We start from the raw sequence: 18,603 nt of genomic DNA on the forward strand, positions 1-18,603 counted from the left end.
TATGATAGAACATACAAAGATCACATTTCCTCGAAACACAAGTTTTGATATTGGGTTTCTAGCAGCTGTGCTTAATATCATATGTAAACCATACTTAGGGGGTAAAGAGTAAATAAATAGGGTAGGAGTGAGATCTTGCAGTGTCAGAGCTAGACTTGGCCAACTGGAGTGGTTGAACTCAAGATTTGACCAACTTGTGAGGAAGGGCACCATGCTGGAGAATGCCAACTTACCTAGTTTGAAGCCTACACCAAGAACTGTACAAACCTGCAGGTCAAACCGGGCGGCTGAAGATGGGTGACCGAATTCCTGGGAGTGAAATGGAAGTGGTCCTCGAAAGCTATGTTGGCCAACCACAAAATGATTGGGGGTTCATGACACCACCACATCCATTAGCTCCATCACTGATGGCTTGAAACAAGGCCTAGATAAAAACTGTGATGATTTAGCAGCCATAGAAGCTGTGTAAAATATTACATACAGATCTATGTTCTATAAAAAGCTGCAAAACTCAATCTGCAACCAGCAATGTTAAAGGCTAAGGGAGTTTATCTAACAATTCTTCAACCTACTTATCTGTGATCTATGCAGTAGAGAGGGGTGATGGAATGAAACAGGCACAAATTAAATACCTGGAAATATCTTGGATTGTTAGCTCTAGAATTATCAGTATTAGACATGGATAAAGAGATCAGTGGAATAACAACATTAAGGAATTATATCAACCTGTTCTTTAAATTCGCAAGTTACATGCTAGGTTAGTTGGTGGTACAAATATTTTAAAGGTCTTCACATACATTTATTGGGATGTATAAAAAGTTTGCATGTATCTAAATTCACAATCAAATAACCAAGGCAACATAATCCTGAATTACAGTATACAGGACTGTTCACATCGACACCCACCCACCCGGCCCGGCAGGTTAAAATGCAGCCTACAGTGTCAGTTTGACTCAGTAGTAGGACAATTACCTTTAATTGGCTGGTTCTCACCCTATTCCAGGACCTGAGACCATCATCTAGGCTCACAGGACAGTGTAGCACTGCAGCGGGGAAATGTCAGCAATGCTGTCTTGTGTATGAGATGTTAAACCAGCCCTTCTTATCCTTGTGCATGGATGTAAAAGATTCTATGCCATTATTGGAAGAAAAGACAGCAGCTTTAAAGACCACTGGCAATGTGTGCCCACCTGCTGCACTGGGAAGGAGGTCTTGTTCCAGGAGCTGCAGATGTCAGCAATGACCTCCATGAAAGCCCCATGAGGCATTTGTGCTTACTCATATCAGAAGAGCTGGTCCTCTCCCTGTAGACTCTGTGTTGGGGGTCTCGTCTCCTTGGAGCTGCATCTCTGTGTCCATCCCTCTGCCCAGTGGAGCAGCAGGCGCTGCAGTAAAAGGCCCCTGCTGCTGCTGCTGTTGACATTGCTGCTCCTCTTGTTCCTCATCAGAAGTCTGAGGTTGAGCTATATTAGATTAGATTAGATTAGAGATACAGCACTGAAACAGGCCCTTCGGCCCACCGAGTCTGTGCCGACCATCAACCACCCATTTATACTAATCCTACACTAATCCCATATTCCTACCAAACATCCCCACCTGTTCCTATATTTCCCTACCACCTACCTATACTAGTGACAATTTATAATGGCCAATTTACCTATCAACCTGCAAGTCTTTTGGCTTGTGGGAGGAAACCGGAGCACCCGGAGAAAACCCACGCAGACACAGGGAGAACTTGCAAACTCCACACAGGCAGTACCCAGATTCGAACCCGGGTCCCTGGAGCTGTGAGGCTGCAGTGCTAACCACTGCGCCACTGTGCCGCCCTAAATAAATATATAAGCTGCTCCCGTGCCATGGTGACGGCTGACTGTAGGGAAGTGCAGCTGAAGATGAATGAAGTCAAAGACAGGTGAAGTGACTTCCAAGAAAGCCTTCTGAAAGTCCAAATACACCACATCCACTGGTTCTCCCTTATCTATTCTACTAGTTACATCCTCAAAAGATTCCAGTAGATTTGCCAAGCACGATTTTCCTTTCATAAATCCATATTGACTTTGTCCGATCCTGTCACTGTTTTCCAAGTGCTCTGCTATTACATCTTTTATAATGGGCTCTAGCATCTTCCCCACTACGGATGTCAGGCTAACCGGTCTACAATTCCCTGTTTTCTCTTGACCTTTTTTAAATAGTGGGGTTACATAACTCACCCAAACATGTTGATTTGCTGGAACTTCACTGCCAGACTTGAGTTGTTCCAAGAAGTTGGCAATTGCCTGTGAGGCAGTAAAAGCTGTCTCTCAGGAGGCGTACAGTGAGCAACAGCCTCTCACCTGACAATGGCTGCAGTCTTCAATTTCACTGAGCAAAGGCTTCCCAGCCTGTCAGTTTCACTGAAGAAATACTTCCTGCTGTGCATTCATCTCAGTGACCCTGGCGAGTTTCTGACCGGTCTGGAAATAGGTACTTTGGCTGTTAAACCCAGAATTGTTGGTTAAAACAGCAGTTAATGACTTATTTGAATATTTGAATTGCTTAACTGACAGATTCTGCTTGCCTTCAAACCCTCCCAGTGAAACCTGGAAGTGGGAGGGATGATGTCAGGATCCCAACCCAATGTCCCTTTTAGGGAATTTAACTCCGTGCATGTACCGCAAACCACCCCAAGCCTTGGACAAATCGCCTCTACATTTCAAAAGTAAATTCATTGACTGACATCCTGAGGATGTGAAAGGCGCTGTATAAAGGAAAGGTATTTTCTTTCTTGCATAAAATGCCATAAATGCTGCAACCAGAAGGCAGGGATAAGGAAAGCTGATCTTGTTCAAGCTATACCTCAGAATGAAACTTTGTTTTGTTTTTTAAGGAATGGATTTCACTCCCTCTTCACCCTTTCTGCACTTCAGTATCCAAACTCAATTACAGTTTGCACAGGAGCACTGATTTATTAAAATACACGGAGACTGTTTTATTATTGGGAATTTCTGTGACATTGCTGAATTATTGTGAGGGCTAGTACGATTGATGATGAAAGTTATTATAATGTTTTTCTTCCTAGGAGCATCATCTGAGCGAGCTCCAAGCAGACAGCAGAGTGACCACTCTCCCCCTCTACCTCATGGGCACATTGCTCAGATTTCATCACGTCTCAGAAACATGTCCGTCTGTTGTAAACCTGACTGTAGCATGCTTGCCAATCCAGTGTACAGTGGATATTGTGAAAAATGCTATGTCAATGCACAGAGTAAGCACTCACAACAACTCAAGTCTGGCAGTGAAGTTCCAACAAATCAACATGTTTGGGTGAGTTATGTAACCCTACTATTTAAAAAAGGATGTCGAGAGAAAACAGGGAATTATAGACCAGTTAGCCTGACATCAGTAGTGGGGAAAATACTAGAGTCCATTATAAAAGATGTAATAGCAGAGCACTTGGAAAACAATGACAGGATTGGACAAAGTCAACATGGATTTACGAAAGGAAAATCGTGCTTGGCAAATCTACTGGAATCTTTTGAGGATGTAACTAGTAGAATAGAGAAGGGAGAACCAGTGGATGTGGTGTATTTGGACTTTCAGAAGGCTTTCGATAAGGTCCCACATAAGAGATTAGTGTGCAAACTTAAAGCACATGGAATTGGGGGTAAGGTACTGACATGGATAGAGAACTGGTTGGCAGACAGGAAACATAGAGTAGGAATAAACGGGTATTTTTCTGAGTGGCAGGCAGTGACTAGTGGGGTACCGCAGGGATCAGTGCTAGGATCCCAGCTATTCACAATATATATTAATGATATAGATGAGGAAATTAAATGTAATATATCCAAGTTTGCAGATGACACAAAGCTGGGTGGGAGTGTGAGCTGTGAGGAGGATACAGAGAAGCTCCAGTGTGATTTAGACAGGTTGAGTGAGTGGAAAAATACATGGCAGATGCAGTATAATGTGGATAAATGTGAGATTATCCACTTTGGTGGCAGAAACAGAAAGGCAGATTATTATCTGAATGGTGATAGATTGGGAAAGGGGGAGGTGCAGCGAGACCTGGGTGTCCTTGTGCACCAGTCGCTGAAAGTAAGCATGCAGGTGCAGCAGGCAGTTAAGAAGGCAAATAGTATGTTGGCCTTCATAGCGAGAGGATTCGAGTACAGGAGCAAGGATGTCTTGCTGCAATTATACAGGGCCTTGGTGAGACCACATCTGGAGTATTGTATGCAGTTTTGGTCTCCTTATCTGAGGAAGAATGTTCTTGCTAAGGAGGGAGTGCAGTGAAGGTTCACCACACTGATTCCTGGGATAGCAGGACTGATGTATGAAGAGAGATTGGGTTGATTAGGTTTGTATTTGCTCGAGTTTAGAAGAATGAGAGGGGATCTCATAGAAACCCACAAAATTCTAACAGGACTGGACAGACTAGATGCAGGAAGGATGTTCCCGATGGCGGGGGAGTCCAGGACCAGGGGTCACAGTCTAAGGATAAAGGGGTAAGCCATTTAGGACTGAGATGAGGAGGGATTTCTTCACCCAGAGAGTGGTGAACCTGTGGAATTCTCTACCATGGAAAGCAGATGAGGCCAAATAATTAAATATATTCAAGAAAGAGTTAAATATAGTTCTTAGGGCTAATGGGATCAAGGGATATGGGGAAAAAGCGTGAACGGGGGACTGAGTTTGGATGATCAGCCATGATCATAATGAATGGCGGAGTAGGCTCGAAGGGCTGAATGGCCTACTCCTGCTCCTATTTTTCTATGTTTCTATGTTAAGTTTCTTTTAATAGAAGAAACTTATAGGGGAGACAGAGCTGTAGGATTTATAAAATATATTTCACTTGTAACACAGTTCGTGCCCATGAATTAGATAGTTTTGCAATATTTTCAGTCAATCAACACTTGCAATTATATATCATCTATCTGAACAAGAATTTTGACAGACAGATTGGTATCTTTGTGTTGTGTTCAGTTACTTCTGAATTTAATGTAGTTCTGAATTTTCTATTTTTCCTTTTCTGATGCATTGCAGGATAGAGTTATAGTAATTATATCCCTTCATCACCTTAAAATACAAACAGTATAGATAGAGAACAAGCCCCACGAATCAACTAGCTATTTCAACAGTTACCTTTTCCCCTCCTTTTGCTGATAGTGTACAAGTATGTGATGCCTTATCATGTCCAGTTGGCTTGAAGCTGAACATACAGTAGCCAAGGCCGGACACAATGGGTCTCATGATCAGACAGCATGGTTTGAATCTGTTCTTATAACTTGCAATTAAAGTATTTAGAAAACTAAATTGACATCAAACCAAATCGAATAATCATCGCACATTTCCAGCAATAGGATTATAATGTGGAGTGTTTTTCAAGATGAAATATAAGATAAATTAGTCTCAGACCATAGCATAGCCTTAACATTCACACTGAGGGTGGACTGGAGCATACAAATCATTCAAAGTTTGCAACTTTCCACAGAAGCATTGTTCATAATGCTGAGAGAGAGTTTTTACTGAAAACATTTTTTGTGGGAAGCTTTTCATACATGGAACAAGGAAGAAATACTTCATGTAATTTTCTAGCGAAAAATTTAATACAAAAATGTGGATATTTACCTGTGCCTTTCCTGTCTAATTATTTTACTTCATCAAGTCTAAATTACAGATATACAGTGGCAGAGTCATACAGCACAGAAACAGGCCCTTCGGCCCATCGTGTCTGTGCCGGCCATCAAGCACCTAACTATACCAATCCCATTTTCCAGTACTTGGCCGTAGCCTTGTATGCTATGGCGTTTCAAGTGCTCATCTAAATACTTCTTAAATGTGGTGAGGGTTCCTGGTTCTACCACCCCTTCAGGCAGTGTGTTCCAGATTCCAACCACCCTCCGAGTGAAATAAATTTTCCTCAAAACCCCTCTAAACCTCCTGCCCCCTGGTTATTGACACCTCCGCTAAGGGAAAAATTTTCTTCCTATCTAACCTATCAATGTCCCTCATAATTTTGTACACCTCAATCATATCCCCCCTCAGCCTTCTCTGCTCTAAGGAAAACAACCCTAGCCTTTTCAGTCTCTCTTCATTGCTGAAATGCTCCAGCCCAGGCAACATCCTGGTGAATCTCCTCTGCACCCTCTCCAGTGCAATCACATTCTACCTATAGTGTGGTGACCAGAACTGTACACAGTACTCCAGCTGTGGCCTAACTAGTGTTTTATACAGTTCCATCATAACCTCCCTGCTCTTATATTCTGTGCCTCGGCTAATAAAGGCAAGTATCCCATATGCCTTCCGAACTAGCTTATCTACCTGTGCTGCTGCCTTCAGTGATCAATGGACAAGTACACCAAGGTCCCTCTGACTCTCTGTACTTCCTAGGGTCCTACCATCCATTTTATATTCCTTTGCCTTGTTAGTCCTCCCAAAATACATCACCTCACACTTCTCAGGATTAAATTCCATTTGCCACAGCTCCGCCCATCTTACCAGCCCATCAATATCGTCCTGTAATCTAAGGCTTTCCTCCTCACTATTACGACACCACCAATTTTTGTGTCATCTGCGAACTTATTTACCATATCTCCTATATTCACGTCTAAATCATTAATGTGCAGCAAGGGTCCCAGCGCCGATCCCTGTGGTACACCACTGGTCACAGGCGTCCAATCGCAAAAACAACCCTCGACCATTACCCTCTGTTTCCTGCCACTAAGCCAATTTTGGATCCAATTTGCCAAATTGCCCTGGATTCCATTGGCTCTTACCTTCTTAACCAATTTCCCATGCAGGACCTTATCAAAAGCCTTACTGAAGTCCATGTAGATTACATCAACTGCTTTACCCTCATCTACACATCTAGTCACCTCCTCGAAAAATTCAATCAACTTTGTTAGACACGATCTCCCCCTGACAAAGCCATGCTGACTATCCCTGATTAATCCCTGCCTCTCCAAGTGGGGATTAATACTGTCCCTCAGAATTTTTTCCAATATTTTCCCAACCACTGATGTTAGACTCACCGGCCTGCAATTACCTGGTTTATCCCTGCTACCCTTTCTTGAATAATGGTACCACGTTCGCTGTCCTCCAATCCTCTGGTACCTCTCCTGTGGCCAGAGAGGATTTGAAAGTCTGTGTCAGAGCCCTTGCTATCTCCTCCCTTGCCTCACATAACAGCCTGGGATACATCTCATCTGAGCCTGAAGATTTATCCACTTTTAAGCCCGCTAAAACAGCTAATTCTTCCTCCCTTTCAATGTTAATATGTTCAAATATATCACAATCCCCCTCCCTGATCTCTACACCTGCATCGTCCTTCTCCATAGTGAACACCGATGAAAAGTAATCATTTAAAACCTCACCTATGACCTCTGGCTCCACACACAGACTGTCAGTTTGGTCCCTAATGGGCCCTACTCTTTCCTTGGTTATCCTTTTGCCCTTAATATACTTATAAAACACCTTAGGATTTTCCTTCATCTTGCCCGCCCGTGTTTTTTCATGCCTCCTCTTCACCCTCCTAATTACTTTTTTTAAGTACACCCCTACACTTTCTAGACTCCTCTCGTGCCTCCGCTGTTTTCAGCGCTTGGGATCTGCCATAAGCCTCCTTTTTTTTTTCTTGATCCAATCCTCTATATCCCTTGACATCCAGGGTTCCCTGGACTTGTTGGTCCTACCCTTCACCTTAATGGGTACATGTTGGCTCTGCACTCTCACAATTTCCTCTTTGAATGACTCCCACTGGTCTGATGTAGACTTTCCTACAAGTAGCTGCTCCCAGTCCACTTTGGCCAGATCCTGTTTTATCATACTGAAATCGGCCTTCCCCCAATTCAGTACCTTTATTTCTGGTCCGTCTTTGTCCTTTTCCATAACTACCTTAAATCTTAGAGTTATGATCACTATCCCCGAAATGCTCCCCCACTGACACTTCTACCACTTGTCCGGCTTCATTCCCTAGGATTAGGTCCAGTACTGCCCCTTCTCTTGTAGGACGTTCTACGTACTGGCTCAAAAAGCTCTCCTGGATGCATTTTAAGAATTCCGCCCCCTTTAAGCATTTTGCACTAAGACTATCCCAGTTAATATTGGGGGAAGTTGAAATTCCCTACTATTATTACCCTATTATTTTTACACCTCTGAGATTTTCCTACATATCTGCTCCTCTATCTCTCCCTGACTGTTTGGAGGCCTGTAGTACACTCCCAGCCAAGTGATTGCCCCCTTTTTGTTTTAAGTTGTACCCACATGGCCTCATTTGAGGAACCTTCTAAGATATCATCCTTCCTTACTGCAGTAATTGACTCCTTGATCAACAGTGCAATGCCACCTCCTCTCTTACTCCCTCCCCTGTCATGCCTGAAGATTCTATACCCTGGAATATTGAGCTGCCAGTCCTGCCCCTCCCTCAACCATGTCACTGTGATAGCAATATCATAATCCCATGTGCTAATCAACGCCCTCAATTCATCTGCCTTACTAGTAAGACTCCTCACATTAAAATAGATGCAATCCAGCCTTGCATTTTTCACTTGTGCCTTAACAGGTCTATATTTGCTCTGCCTTCCAGACTGACTCAGTTTCTCTTCTATATTTGACTGTGCATCACCCACTACTGTACCTCCACTCTGTATCCCATCCCCCTGCCAAATTAGTTTAGACCCCACCCCCCCAAAAACACTAGCAAACCTCCCAGCAAGGATGTTGGTCCCATTCCGGTTCAGGTGCAACCCGTCCAACCTGTACAGGTCCCACCTTTGCCAGAAACAGACCCAGTGAACCAGGAAACTAAAGCCCTCCCTCCTGCACCACCTCCTCATCTGCTCTATCCTCCTATTCCTATATTCTCTAGCACGAGGCACTGGGAGTAATCCAGAGATTACCACCTTTGAGGTCCTGCTTTTTAATCTGCTACCTAGCTCCCTAAATTCTTGTTGCAGGACCTCATCCCTCTTTCTACCTATGTCGTTGGTACCAATGTGAACCACGACCTCTGACTGTTCACCCTCCCCCTTCAGAATGTCCTGCAGCCACTCCGTGACATCCTTGACCCTCGCACCAGGGAGGCAACATACCATCCTGGAGTCACGTTTTCTGCCACAGAAATGCCTATCTGTACCCCTTACGATAGAATCTCCTATCACTATAGCTTTCCCACTCTTTTTCCTCCCCTCCTGTCCAGCTGAGCCACCCATGGTGCCACAGACATGGCTCTTGCTGCATTCCCCCCAAAAGCTTTTTTTTAAACAGAGGGTGGTGAGTGCCTGGAACTTGCTGCCAGGAGAGGTGGTGGAAGCAGATACGATAGCGACGTTTAAGAGACATCTTGACAAATATATGAATAGGAAGGGAATAGAGGGATACGGGCCCCGGAAGTGCAGAAGGTGTTAGTTTCGGCAGGCATCAAGATCGGCGCAGGCTTGGAGGGCCGAATGGCCTGTTCCTGTGCTGTACTGTTCTTTGTTCTTTGTTCTTTGTGCTAGCTCTCCCAACAGTATCCAGAGCAGAAAATCTGTTAGAGAGGTAGATGGACACAGCGGCATCCTGCACTACCTGCCTAGTTCTTCAACTCTGCCTGGCGGTCACCCATTCCCTTTCTGCCTGAGCAGTCTTTACCTGCGGTGTGACCACCTCCCTGTATATATATACCCCAGTAAAAACCCAAATACATGAGTATATATATTTTTTATTATTCATTCATGGAAAATGGGCATCGCTGGCTAGGCCAGCATTTATTGCCCATCTCTAATTGCCTTCGAGAAGGTGGTGGTGAGCTGCCTTCTTGAACCGCTGCAGTCCCTGTGAGGTAGGTACACCCACAGTGCTGTTAGGAAGGGAGTTCCAGGATTTTGACCCAGCAACAGTGAAGGAACGGCGATATAGTTCTAAGTCAGGATGATGTGTGACTTGGAGGGGAACTTGCAGGTGGTGGTGTTCACATGTATTTGCTGCCCTTGTCCTTCTAGTTGGTAGAGGTCGCAGGTTTGGAAGGTGCTGTCGAAGGAGCCTTGGTGCATTGCTGCAGTGAATCTTGTAGATGGTACACACTGCTGCCACTGTGATTCTGTGGTGGAGGGAGTGAATGTTTGTGGATGGGGTGCCAATCAAGCGGGCTGCTTTGTCCTGGATGCTGTCAGCTTCTTGAGTGTTGTTGGAGCTGCACCCATCCAGGCAAGTGGAGAGTATTCCATCACACTCCTGACTTGTGCCTTGTAGATGGTGGACAGGCTTTGGGGAGTCAGGAGGTGAGTTACTCGCTGCAGGATACCCAGCCTCTGACCTGCTCTTGTAGCCACGGTATTTACATGGCTACTCCAGTTCAGTTTCTGGTCAATGGTAACCCCCAGGATGTTGATAGTGGAGGATTCAGCGATGGTAATGCCATTGAATGTCAGGGGGAAATGGTTAGATTCTCTCTTGTTATGGTTATTGCCTGGCACTTGCGTGGCATGTATGCTACTTGCCACTTATCAGCCCATGCCTGGATATTGTCCAGGTCTTGCTGCATTTCTACATGGACTGCTTCAGTATCTGAGGAGTCACGAATGGTGCTGAACATTGTGCAATCATCAGCGAACATCCCCACTTCTAACTTTATGATTGATGGAAGGTCATTGATGAAGCAGCTGAAGATGGTTGGGCCCAGGACACTACCCTGAGGAACTCCTGCAGTGATGTCCTGGAGCTCAGATGATTGACCTCCAACAACCACAACCATCTTCCTTTGCGCTAGGTATGACTCTAACAACAATGACCACAATGCAATCCCTCTTTCTTTAGTTTGTAGTTTTATGGTCAAATATTGAGCAGTTTGGCAATTGAACTGACCAATTATCTTCAAAAACATAATTCACATGGAATTTGTTCTTTGCTGTCAATCGGTGTAGGTTAGTGAATTTGTGGGTGCTGCCCCAGTCTGGGAGTGAGTCCGGGTGGGTGGGATCAGCAGCAGGATGAGAGTGGGTGGGAGGGGAGTGTGGGTGCAGCAGCAGGGTGGGAGTGGGTGTGGGGTGGGGGGGGTGGTGGTGGGGGGAAGAGTGTGGGTCCAGCAGGGTGGGTGGGGAATGTGGGTGCAGCAGGGTGGGAGTGGGTGGGGGGGGGGGGGGAGTGTGGGTGCAGCAGGGTGGGAGTGGGTGGGGGGGGTAAGTGTGGGTGCAGCAGGGTGGGAGTGGGTGGGGGGGGGGGAAGTGTGGGTGCAGCAGGGTGGGAGTGTGGGTGCAGCCGCAGGGTGGGAGTGGGAGTGGGCAGGGTTTGTTATGAGGAAAATCAGCTTGATCCCGAGTGCTAGCCAGTAATCCCTGCTGGATGTGCAAGTGGGGACAGAATCAGAATCACAGATGGTCAAATAGCCCGTGCTGTGCCCACTATCTGGATTCACACATAATGTGACCCTTGAGTGAGGTGATCGAGAAGCTGCCTGTACCCCAGAATGAGTCAGAACCTTCAGGAGAGGAGAAATATTTACTCATTCTTGGGATATGGGTGGCAGGCACACAGCTGACATCATTGCCCATCCTCAGACCACTTCAGAGGGCAGTTAAGACTCAACCACATTGGACAGGAGACTGGAGTCATGTAGGCCAGACCAGGTAAGGACGACAGATTTCCTTCCCTAAAGGACATTAGTGAACCTGTTGCTATTTTTAAGACAATCTGACAACTTCTTTGTCACTTTTCTTTTGCCAAATTTTTATTTCCAGATTATTTTTAATTGAATGATGGGATTTGAACTCATGGGGCTAAATTTTACATGATTGAAGGTAGTCCTGCCACTGGGACCAAAAGCAGGTCCCATGCCCACGCGGGTGGATGGCAGGACCGCAGGGGTGATATTATATGCGGCAGCCAATTAAGCAGTCGCTGCTGGGACCACCGTCCAAGTGAGGACAGCAGCCACCTCTCAGAGCGATAGAGGTAGCCGTTGATGAGGCTGCAGGGAGGAGGAGAGGATGCTACCATGTTGAGGCACCCTTGAAGGACGGTTAAGATATTTCTTCAATGTGCCGGACAGGTAGGCCCGGCAATTGGAGGAGTGAACTTTCCAGCGGCAGTGTCAGAAACGCAGGGGCGGCTATTGTTGCCGGGCCATGGAGCAGCCAGAAAGGAAGCCCTGCCCTCCCAGGAAGCTGCTCAGAGGCTGCCATGGTATAGTTGGGGACCTTACCATGCATTAGTGGACCAGTAAAATCCCGGCGTTGTGGTAAAATGGCTGTTAATTGGTCAGTTATTCTCCTGAGGTCCCCTGTATCACAGATGCCAGTCTTCAGCCAATCTGATTCACTCCACCTGATATCAAGAAATAGCTGAAGGCACTGGATACTGCAAAGGCTATGGGTCCTGACAACATTCCGGCAATAGTACTGAAGACCTGTGCTCCATAACTAGCCTCATCCCTAGCCAAGCTGTTCCAGTGCAGGTGCAACACTGGCATCTACCCGGCAATGTGGAAAATTGCCCAGGTATGTCCTGTACACAAAAAGCAGGACAAATCCAACCCAGCCAATTATCGCCCCATCAGTCTACTCACGATCATCAGCAAAATGATGGAAGGTGTCATCGACATTGCTTTCAATTGGTATTTTCTGAGCAATAACCTGCTCACTGATTCTCAGTTTGGGTTCCGCCAGGGCCACTCAGCTCCTGACCATATTACAGCCTTGGTCCAAACATGGACAAAAGAGCTGAACTCCAGATGTGAGGTGAGAGTGACTGCTCTCGACATCAAGGCAGCATTTGACCGAGTATGGCATCAAGGAGCCCTAGCAAAACTGGAGTCAATGGGAATCAGGAAGAAAACTCTCCGCTGGTTGGAGTCATACCTAGCATAAAGAAAGATGGTTGTGGTTGTCGGAGGTCAATCATCTCAGCCCCAGGACATCGCTGCAGGAGTTCCTCAGGGTAGGGTCCTAGGCCCAACCATCTTCAGCTGCTTCATCAATGACCTTCCTTCAATCATAAGGTTAGAAGTGGGGATATTCGCTGATGATTGCACAATGTTCAGCACCATTTGTGACTCCACAGATACTGAAGCAGCCCATGTCCAGATGCAGAAAGACCTGGACAACATCCAGTCTTGGGTTGATAAGTGGCATACGAACATACGAATTAGGAGCAGGAGTAGGCCACTCAGCCCCTCGAGCCTGCTCCACCATTCAATAAGCTCATGGCTGAACTGATTACTCCACATTTCCACCTACCCCCGATAACCTTCCACCCCCTTGCTTATCAAGAATCTATCTACCTCTTCCTTAAAAATATTCAAAGACTCTGCTTCCACTGCCTTTTGAGGAAGAGAATTCCAAAGACTCACGACCCTCTGAGAGAAAGAATTTCTCCTCATCTCTGTCTTAAATGGGCGACCCCTTATTTTTAAACAGCGACCCCTAGTTCGAGATTCTCCCACAAGGGGAAACATCCTTTCCACTTCCATCCAGGATCTTGTATGTTTCAATCAAGTCGCCTCTTACTCTTCTAAATTCCAGCAGATACAAGCCTAGCCTGTCTAATCTTTCCTCATAAGACAGCCACCCATTCCAGGTATTAGTCTAGTAAACCTTCTCTGTACTGCCTCCAATGCATTTACATCCTTCCTTAAATAAGGAGACCAGTACTGTACACAGTACTCCAGATGTGGTCTCACTAATGTCCCATATAGCTGAAGCATAACCTCCCTACTTTTGTATTCAATTCCCCTCGCGATAAACAATATAATTCTATTAGCTTTCCTAATTACGTGCTGTACCTGCATACTAACCTTTTGTGATTCTTGCACTAGGACACCCAGTTCCCTCTGTATCTCAGAGTCCTGCAATCTCTCTCCATTTAGATAATATGCTTTTTTATTCTTCATGCCAAGATGGACAATTTCACATTTTCCCACATTATACTCCATCTGCCAGATCTTCGCCCACTCATTTAACCTATCTATATCCCTTTGTAGCCTCCTTATGTCCTCTTCACAAGTTACTGTCTTACCTATCTTTGTGTCATCAGCAAATTTAGCAACCATATCTTTGGTCCCTTCATCTAAGTAATTTTCCTGACTTTTTCACAGACCTGAAACGTTAACTTTGCTTCTCTCTCCACAGATGCTGCCAGACCTGCTGAGTATTTCCAACACTTTTTGTTTTGTTTCAGATTTCCAGCATCTGCAATATTTTGCTTTTATTTTACCACAAGATGTGCAAAACTGTGTCAATTGATCTTTACATGGAGTTGGCTGAATAAAATGTTGTCATTTCAGAGTCCTGTGGTGTCGAGTTGTCATAATTATAACCCATCGAGCAATCAGGGGTTATCTGAAAGAGCCACGAATGAACAATTTGGGTTGGAGTTAAGGAGGAGTGGGAACAACATCAGTGATCATTTGCAGTCTTCACAAATTTGCACTTTATCGTCATCAGATCAACTCAGTCCGGAACCAAAGAGAAATCTTTGCAGAATTCAGGGCTGTGAGCACTTTGGGAATGCAAAATGTGATGGATACTGTAATGCTTGTTTCACCACCTTACAGATGCCCAGGAAATAGAGGGTTTTTGGGGTACAGAAAGGGGAACACCAGCCTGTACCTCACTCTCCCTACCAAGTAATTATTTGCTGCCAGTTGTGTCCGACTGCAATCTAGCTCTACTGCTGTCAATCATCACCAGCAAAAGACCAACTTCTTGCAGAAAAAGGGGAGCAGAAGAAGGAATTTGTAGTTTGATGATATTCTTAATGTTAGGTGAGAGATGAGTAACTGAAGAAAATCAGATTGTGGTCTTTTACAAGGAGAATTTGTTTAACTTTGCCAATGCTCTTAATTTTTTAAATAAGTAATTAATAAATTTATAGAAAACAGCAAAACAGAGGGATGTGATCCTTTCTTAGCACAGTAAAGCACAATGTTAATGCAATGCATTTCTTCCCTTTGTGTAAGTGGTTACTAGCAGTGCATAATAAGACTAGAGGTTTGCTCACTCACTGTCTCTCTCCCTGTTGGAATTCACCTCACCCCTGGCAGCTTAGCATCAACCGGGATCTCATGGTGTGATGACTCGTTGGCATGAACCTGTTTCTGACCTACACCAGAAAACACACCGACACAATTCCATGAACTTTGTATTGTGATGGATTAGCAATAAGGATGTAATCTTCCCCCATCTAAAGAGGAGCAAATTGTTTGCAGACATGCAAATTATAGGAACAAAAATTCTAGTAGAATATAAGAAATAGAGGAACATTCTTTTTACAATTGGAAAGTGCCTAAATTCAGGTTGTAAACTTCTCAGAACTCGTAACCAGGCAGTCTAAACCAGGAATGAAATGGAAAATTTAAGTTGAGAATTTGTGGGGGGGTTCAGTGTCCCATTCTCCCTCTCAGATGGTGGGGTTAACACACAGCTGATCCAGAACTGCCAGTTCTGCAAAGTAAAAATTATCCCTTAAATCTCCGACAAATATCCAGCAGTAATCAACAAAGGCAGAAGAACCAGATTAGCTAGAAGAGTCAGAGGAGGCTGTGATTAAATTGTACAGTGCTCTTGTCAGACCACACCGTGGCATCTGGTCCTGGTCATTGAGAAACCAGCACTGAATGCAGATTTATGCATTTTATAATTTTGTATTTTTTTTGTTCATTTTTTTGTCAGCTAAAGTGAGTGATGGCAATGCTGAGGAACAGCACACTTTCCCATTCTACTGTCAGTATCAAGCATCCACAGGTCAGCTTGTAACAAATCAGCTCTACCCAGCCCCAATCCCAGCACAGTATCCATTGTGTCTATGTCAATTTCCCAGTTTCCCTATGACCTCAGAGTGAGATTGCCAATTCATCTTGAATGATGAACAGTTTTGAGCTGTAGGCCAGTACCTATGAAAAATTGGGCTTGAGTTAGCAAAACCCCATTTCATACAAGATCCATTGAGCAGGCAGAAAGACAATCCTTTCGTCCAATCATGGTATGGATTGGATTCAAAACCAGGTTCTCACTGTGACCTAGTTGCCACTTTATACACTGTGGAAAAATTGTTTTGTTTAACCAAAGTCATGAACAATATGCTTGGCTATATTATGTATAGATTGTTTGACTGGTTCTATATATTGTTTCTTTTAGATTTTTATGAGTAGTTGAGCAGGGATAATCTACGATCCTTCAACCTTTCTATAAAACGTTGGATCAATGTAAGAACCCTATTTCTATAGAAAAACGTTTGCAGAAAATCTTTTCAATATTTGGTATCCTCTCTCTACATACCCTGCAGGTCAGGAACTGAATAAGATAAAAGGTTGTTAACACTAATTTGCCATTTGAGGTCCAGCGAATGTCTTTGTACCACATAGAAATAGATTCCTTTCATTATCAAGTTAATTTTTTTTTAAACGGGACAAAAATAAAGTAAATCAATCGATTTGATGATTTCCAAGGCACAAACCTCTTCAAATGAGGCAGTCTTATTTACTTATTTCTTGCTTTGACTGGACTGTAATCAAATCATTTCCTTACTTCTCTACATGGTACCAAGCAGAAAAAGACTAGCCATGGAGCACATCCTCCATCCTTAATAGCCGCCAATGTCTATCATCTTCAGCACTCAATAAAGGGCAAATCTTTAACTCATTCCTCCCAGTTAGTGATATTCCTTAAAATGGATACAAAGGCTGAATACAGTCGAGGAAAATGTGTACATTTCACCATTTTTCAAAAGACAAAACATTAAATTATGATGTGAATCAATGCATCTTTTGCTGTTTGAATGATTAAAGCCATGTTAAAATCAATTAGATAACAGCACCTATATGAATAAGAGGCCAGAAGGAAATAACATTTCTTTGTACAGAGAATTATTTTCACAGACTTGTGATAATTTCAGTGTTTAACTATGCATTGTAAATAAAGTTTCTGAGATGCTGTTTTTAATACTTTCATCATGGGTTTAGTCAAATATGTTTGTTTAATAAAGTTGTAATATTATTCTTTTCTGCATAATGTTGCCAGGCTAATTATGACTACAACAGACCTAGGCGGTCATCTGCAAAACCTTTCAGCTTTTCAGTATCACAAATAAATACTCAGCAGTTGAGAAAGACGTCTCTCAAAGCACATCTACAGCCTCTTGATTACAGTCTGCAAGTAAACTTCATGGTGGTTTCATTTCCCCTAATGACTCGGTTGGTAAAGGGACTGTCCAGTGTGGAATTGACACATTCAGAGCAAGGGTGGGGAATCCCAAACTCAATACTGATTTAGCTAATCGCAGCCAAGGTGAACACAATGGGCCTCCCAGGGATGGGAGAAGAGACCTAAAAAAACAATGTGACGATTCCTGATCATCATTTAGTAGCTGTTCATGGAAATCAGTTGTAATGTCCCTGCAATCAAGTCATCTATTGGTGATGCCTTGAGGAATGATCACTTTGGCGGGGTAACAGAGGACAGCAGGAATCCTTGAACCATAACACCAACTTGTATTTATATAGCATCTTTAACATCATAAAACGTCCCAAGGCTCTTCACAGGAGTATCATAAAATAAAATTTGACATTGAGCCACATAAGGAGATATTAGTGTAGCTGACCAAAAGTTTGGTCAAAGAGGTAGGTTTTAAGGAGGTTTTAGTGTGGTGTGGAGACATTTAAGAAGGGAATTCCAGAGCTTAGGGCCCAGGTGGCTGAAGGCACAGCCACCAATGGTGGAGAGGAGTGGAAGACATTGAAGGGGAGTGGGTAAGGTTACATTCTTGTAGATTTGCCCTAGTTTCTAGCAGAGGACATGTATTCACTATTTCTGGTTAGATCAAGTGTTAATTTTAAATCTGAGGTTGATTGATTTTTGTTATCCAAAGGTATTAAGGGATCTGGGACAAAGGCGTGTTTATGGAGTTAGGTTACAGATCATCCATAATCTTACTGAATGACGGAACAGGCTGCAGGAGTAGACTAGCTTCCTACTGTCCCTATGGTTTAGACCTCCTGTACTGATTAATACATTTTGGATGATTCTTTTGGTTTCAAAGGGGAATATGAAAACTTTTGTCCATTTTACATCATTTTCTGAACCCCTTACAAGTTCAAATATATTAAGCAAATATAAATTTACATGAACTGATGAGATCAATGTGTTTTGTACTGGTGGCAGAAACATATCCATAAGTGGCTTTTCCCTGCTCAGTGAGTGCTTCAAGTCAACTGTACACCCAAACTAAATGATCACCTTTTGTAAAATAATTTATTTACTCTTGTATTACTAATTTTTTCTTCAAATGTACAGTTCTTTTCATGGTATATCGAGATTCCAGTTGTTAAAAAACTATGTTGAAATGATACAAAATAAAATTCATTGTTTTGTGATGTCTGTTTTGTATTGAAAATGTTTTTTATCTTGAGCTAAGCTATGGACAAGCCTGTGAACAGAGGTCCTGAACCTCTATTATTTCCAGAAAGTGCCTTCTGGTGTGAATGATGTTTCAGTGCGGCAGACAGAGAGGATGATACCAATCAACTGCAACAGGACATAGATAGGCTGGCAGAATGAACAGACAAGTAGCAGAAGGAATTTAATACAGAGAATATGAGGTGATGCATTTTGATAAAAGGGATAGGGAGAGATAAACTTAATGGCACCATTGTGA

General features: G+C 43.7%; 1 protein-coding gene across 9 annotated transcripts in view; it reads left to right on the top strand.

Moving 5' to 3' along the window:
• The window catches only part of LOC137347339 (tumor necrosis factor alpha-induced protein 3-like), a 145,796-nt gene extending 127,505 nt beyond the window's left edge, over positions 1 to 18,291 (top strand). For all 9 annotated transcript variants that reach the window (XM_068011790.1, XM_068011788.1, XM_068011791.1 and 6 more), the window contains 2 exons: positions 3,059 to 3,303; positions 14,237 to 18,291. In XM_068011790.1, the coding sequence (XP_067867891.1) occupies positions 3,059 to 3,303; positions 14,237 to 14,521 (530 nt within the window). In that variant the 3' untranslated portion in view covers positions 14,522 to 18,291. The remainder of the gene's footprint in view (positions 1 to 3,058; positions 3,304 to 14,236) is intronic.
• Positions 18,292 to 18,603: the final 312 nt, after the last annotated feature.

The sequence above is a fragment of the Heterodontus francisci genome, chromosome 31 (assembly GCF_036365525.1).
Source record: "Heterodontus francisci isolate sHetFra1 chromosome 31, sHetFra1.hap1, whole genome shotgun sequence".
NCBI classification, from domain to species: Eukaryota; Metazoa; Chordata; class Chondrichthyes; order Heterodontiformes; family Heterodontidae; genus Heterodontus; species Heterodontus francisci.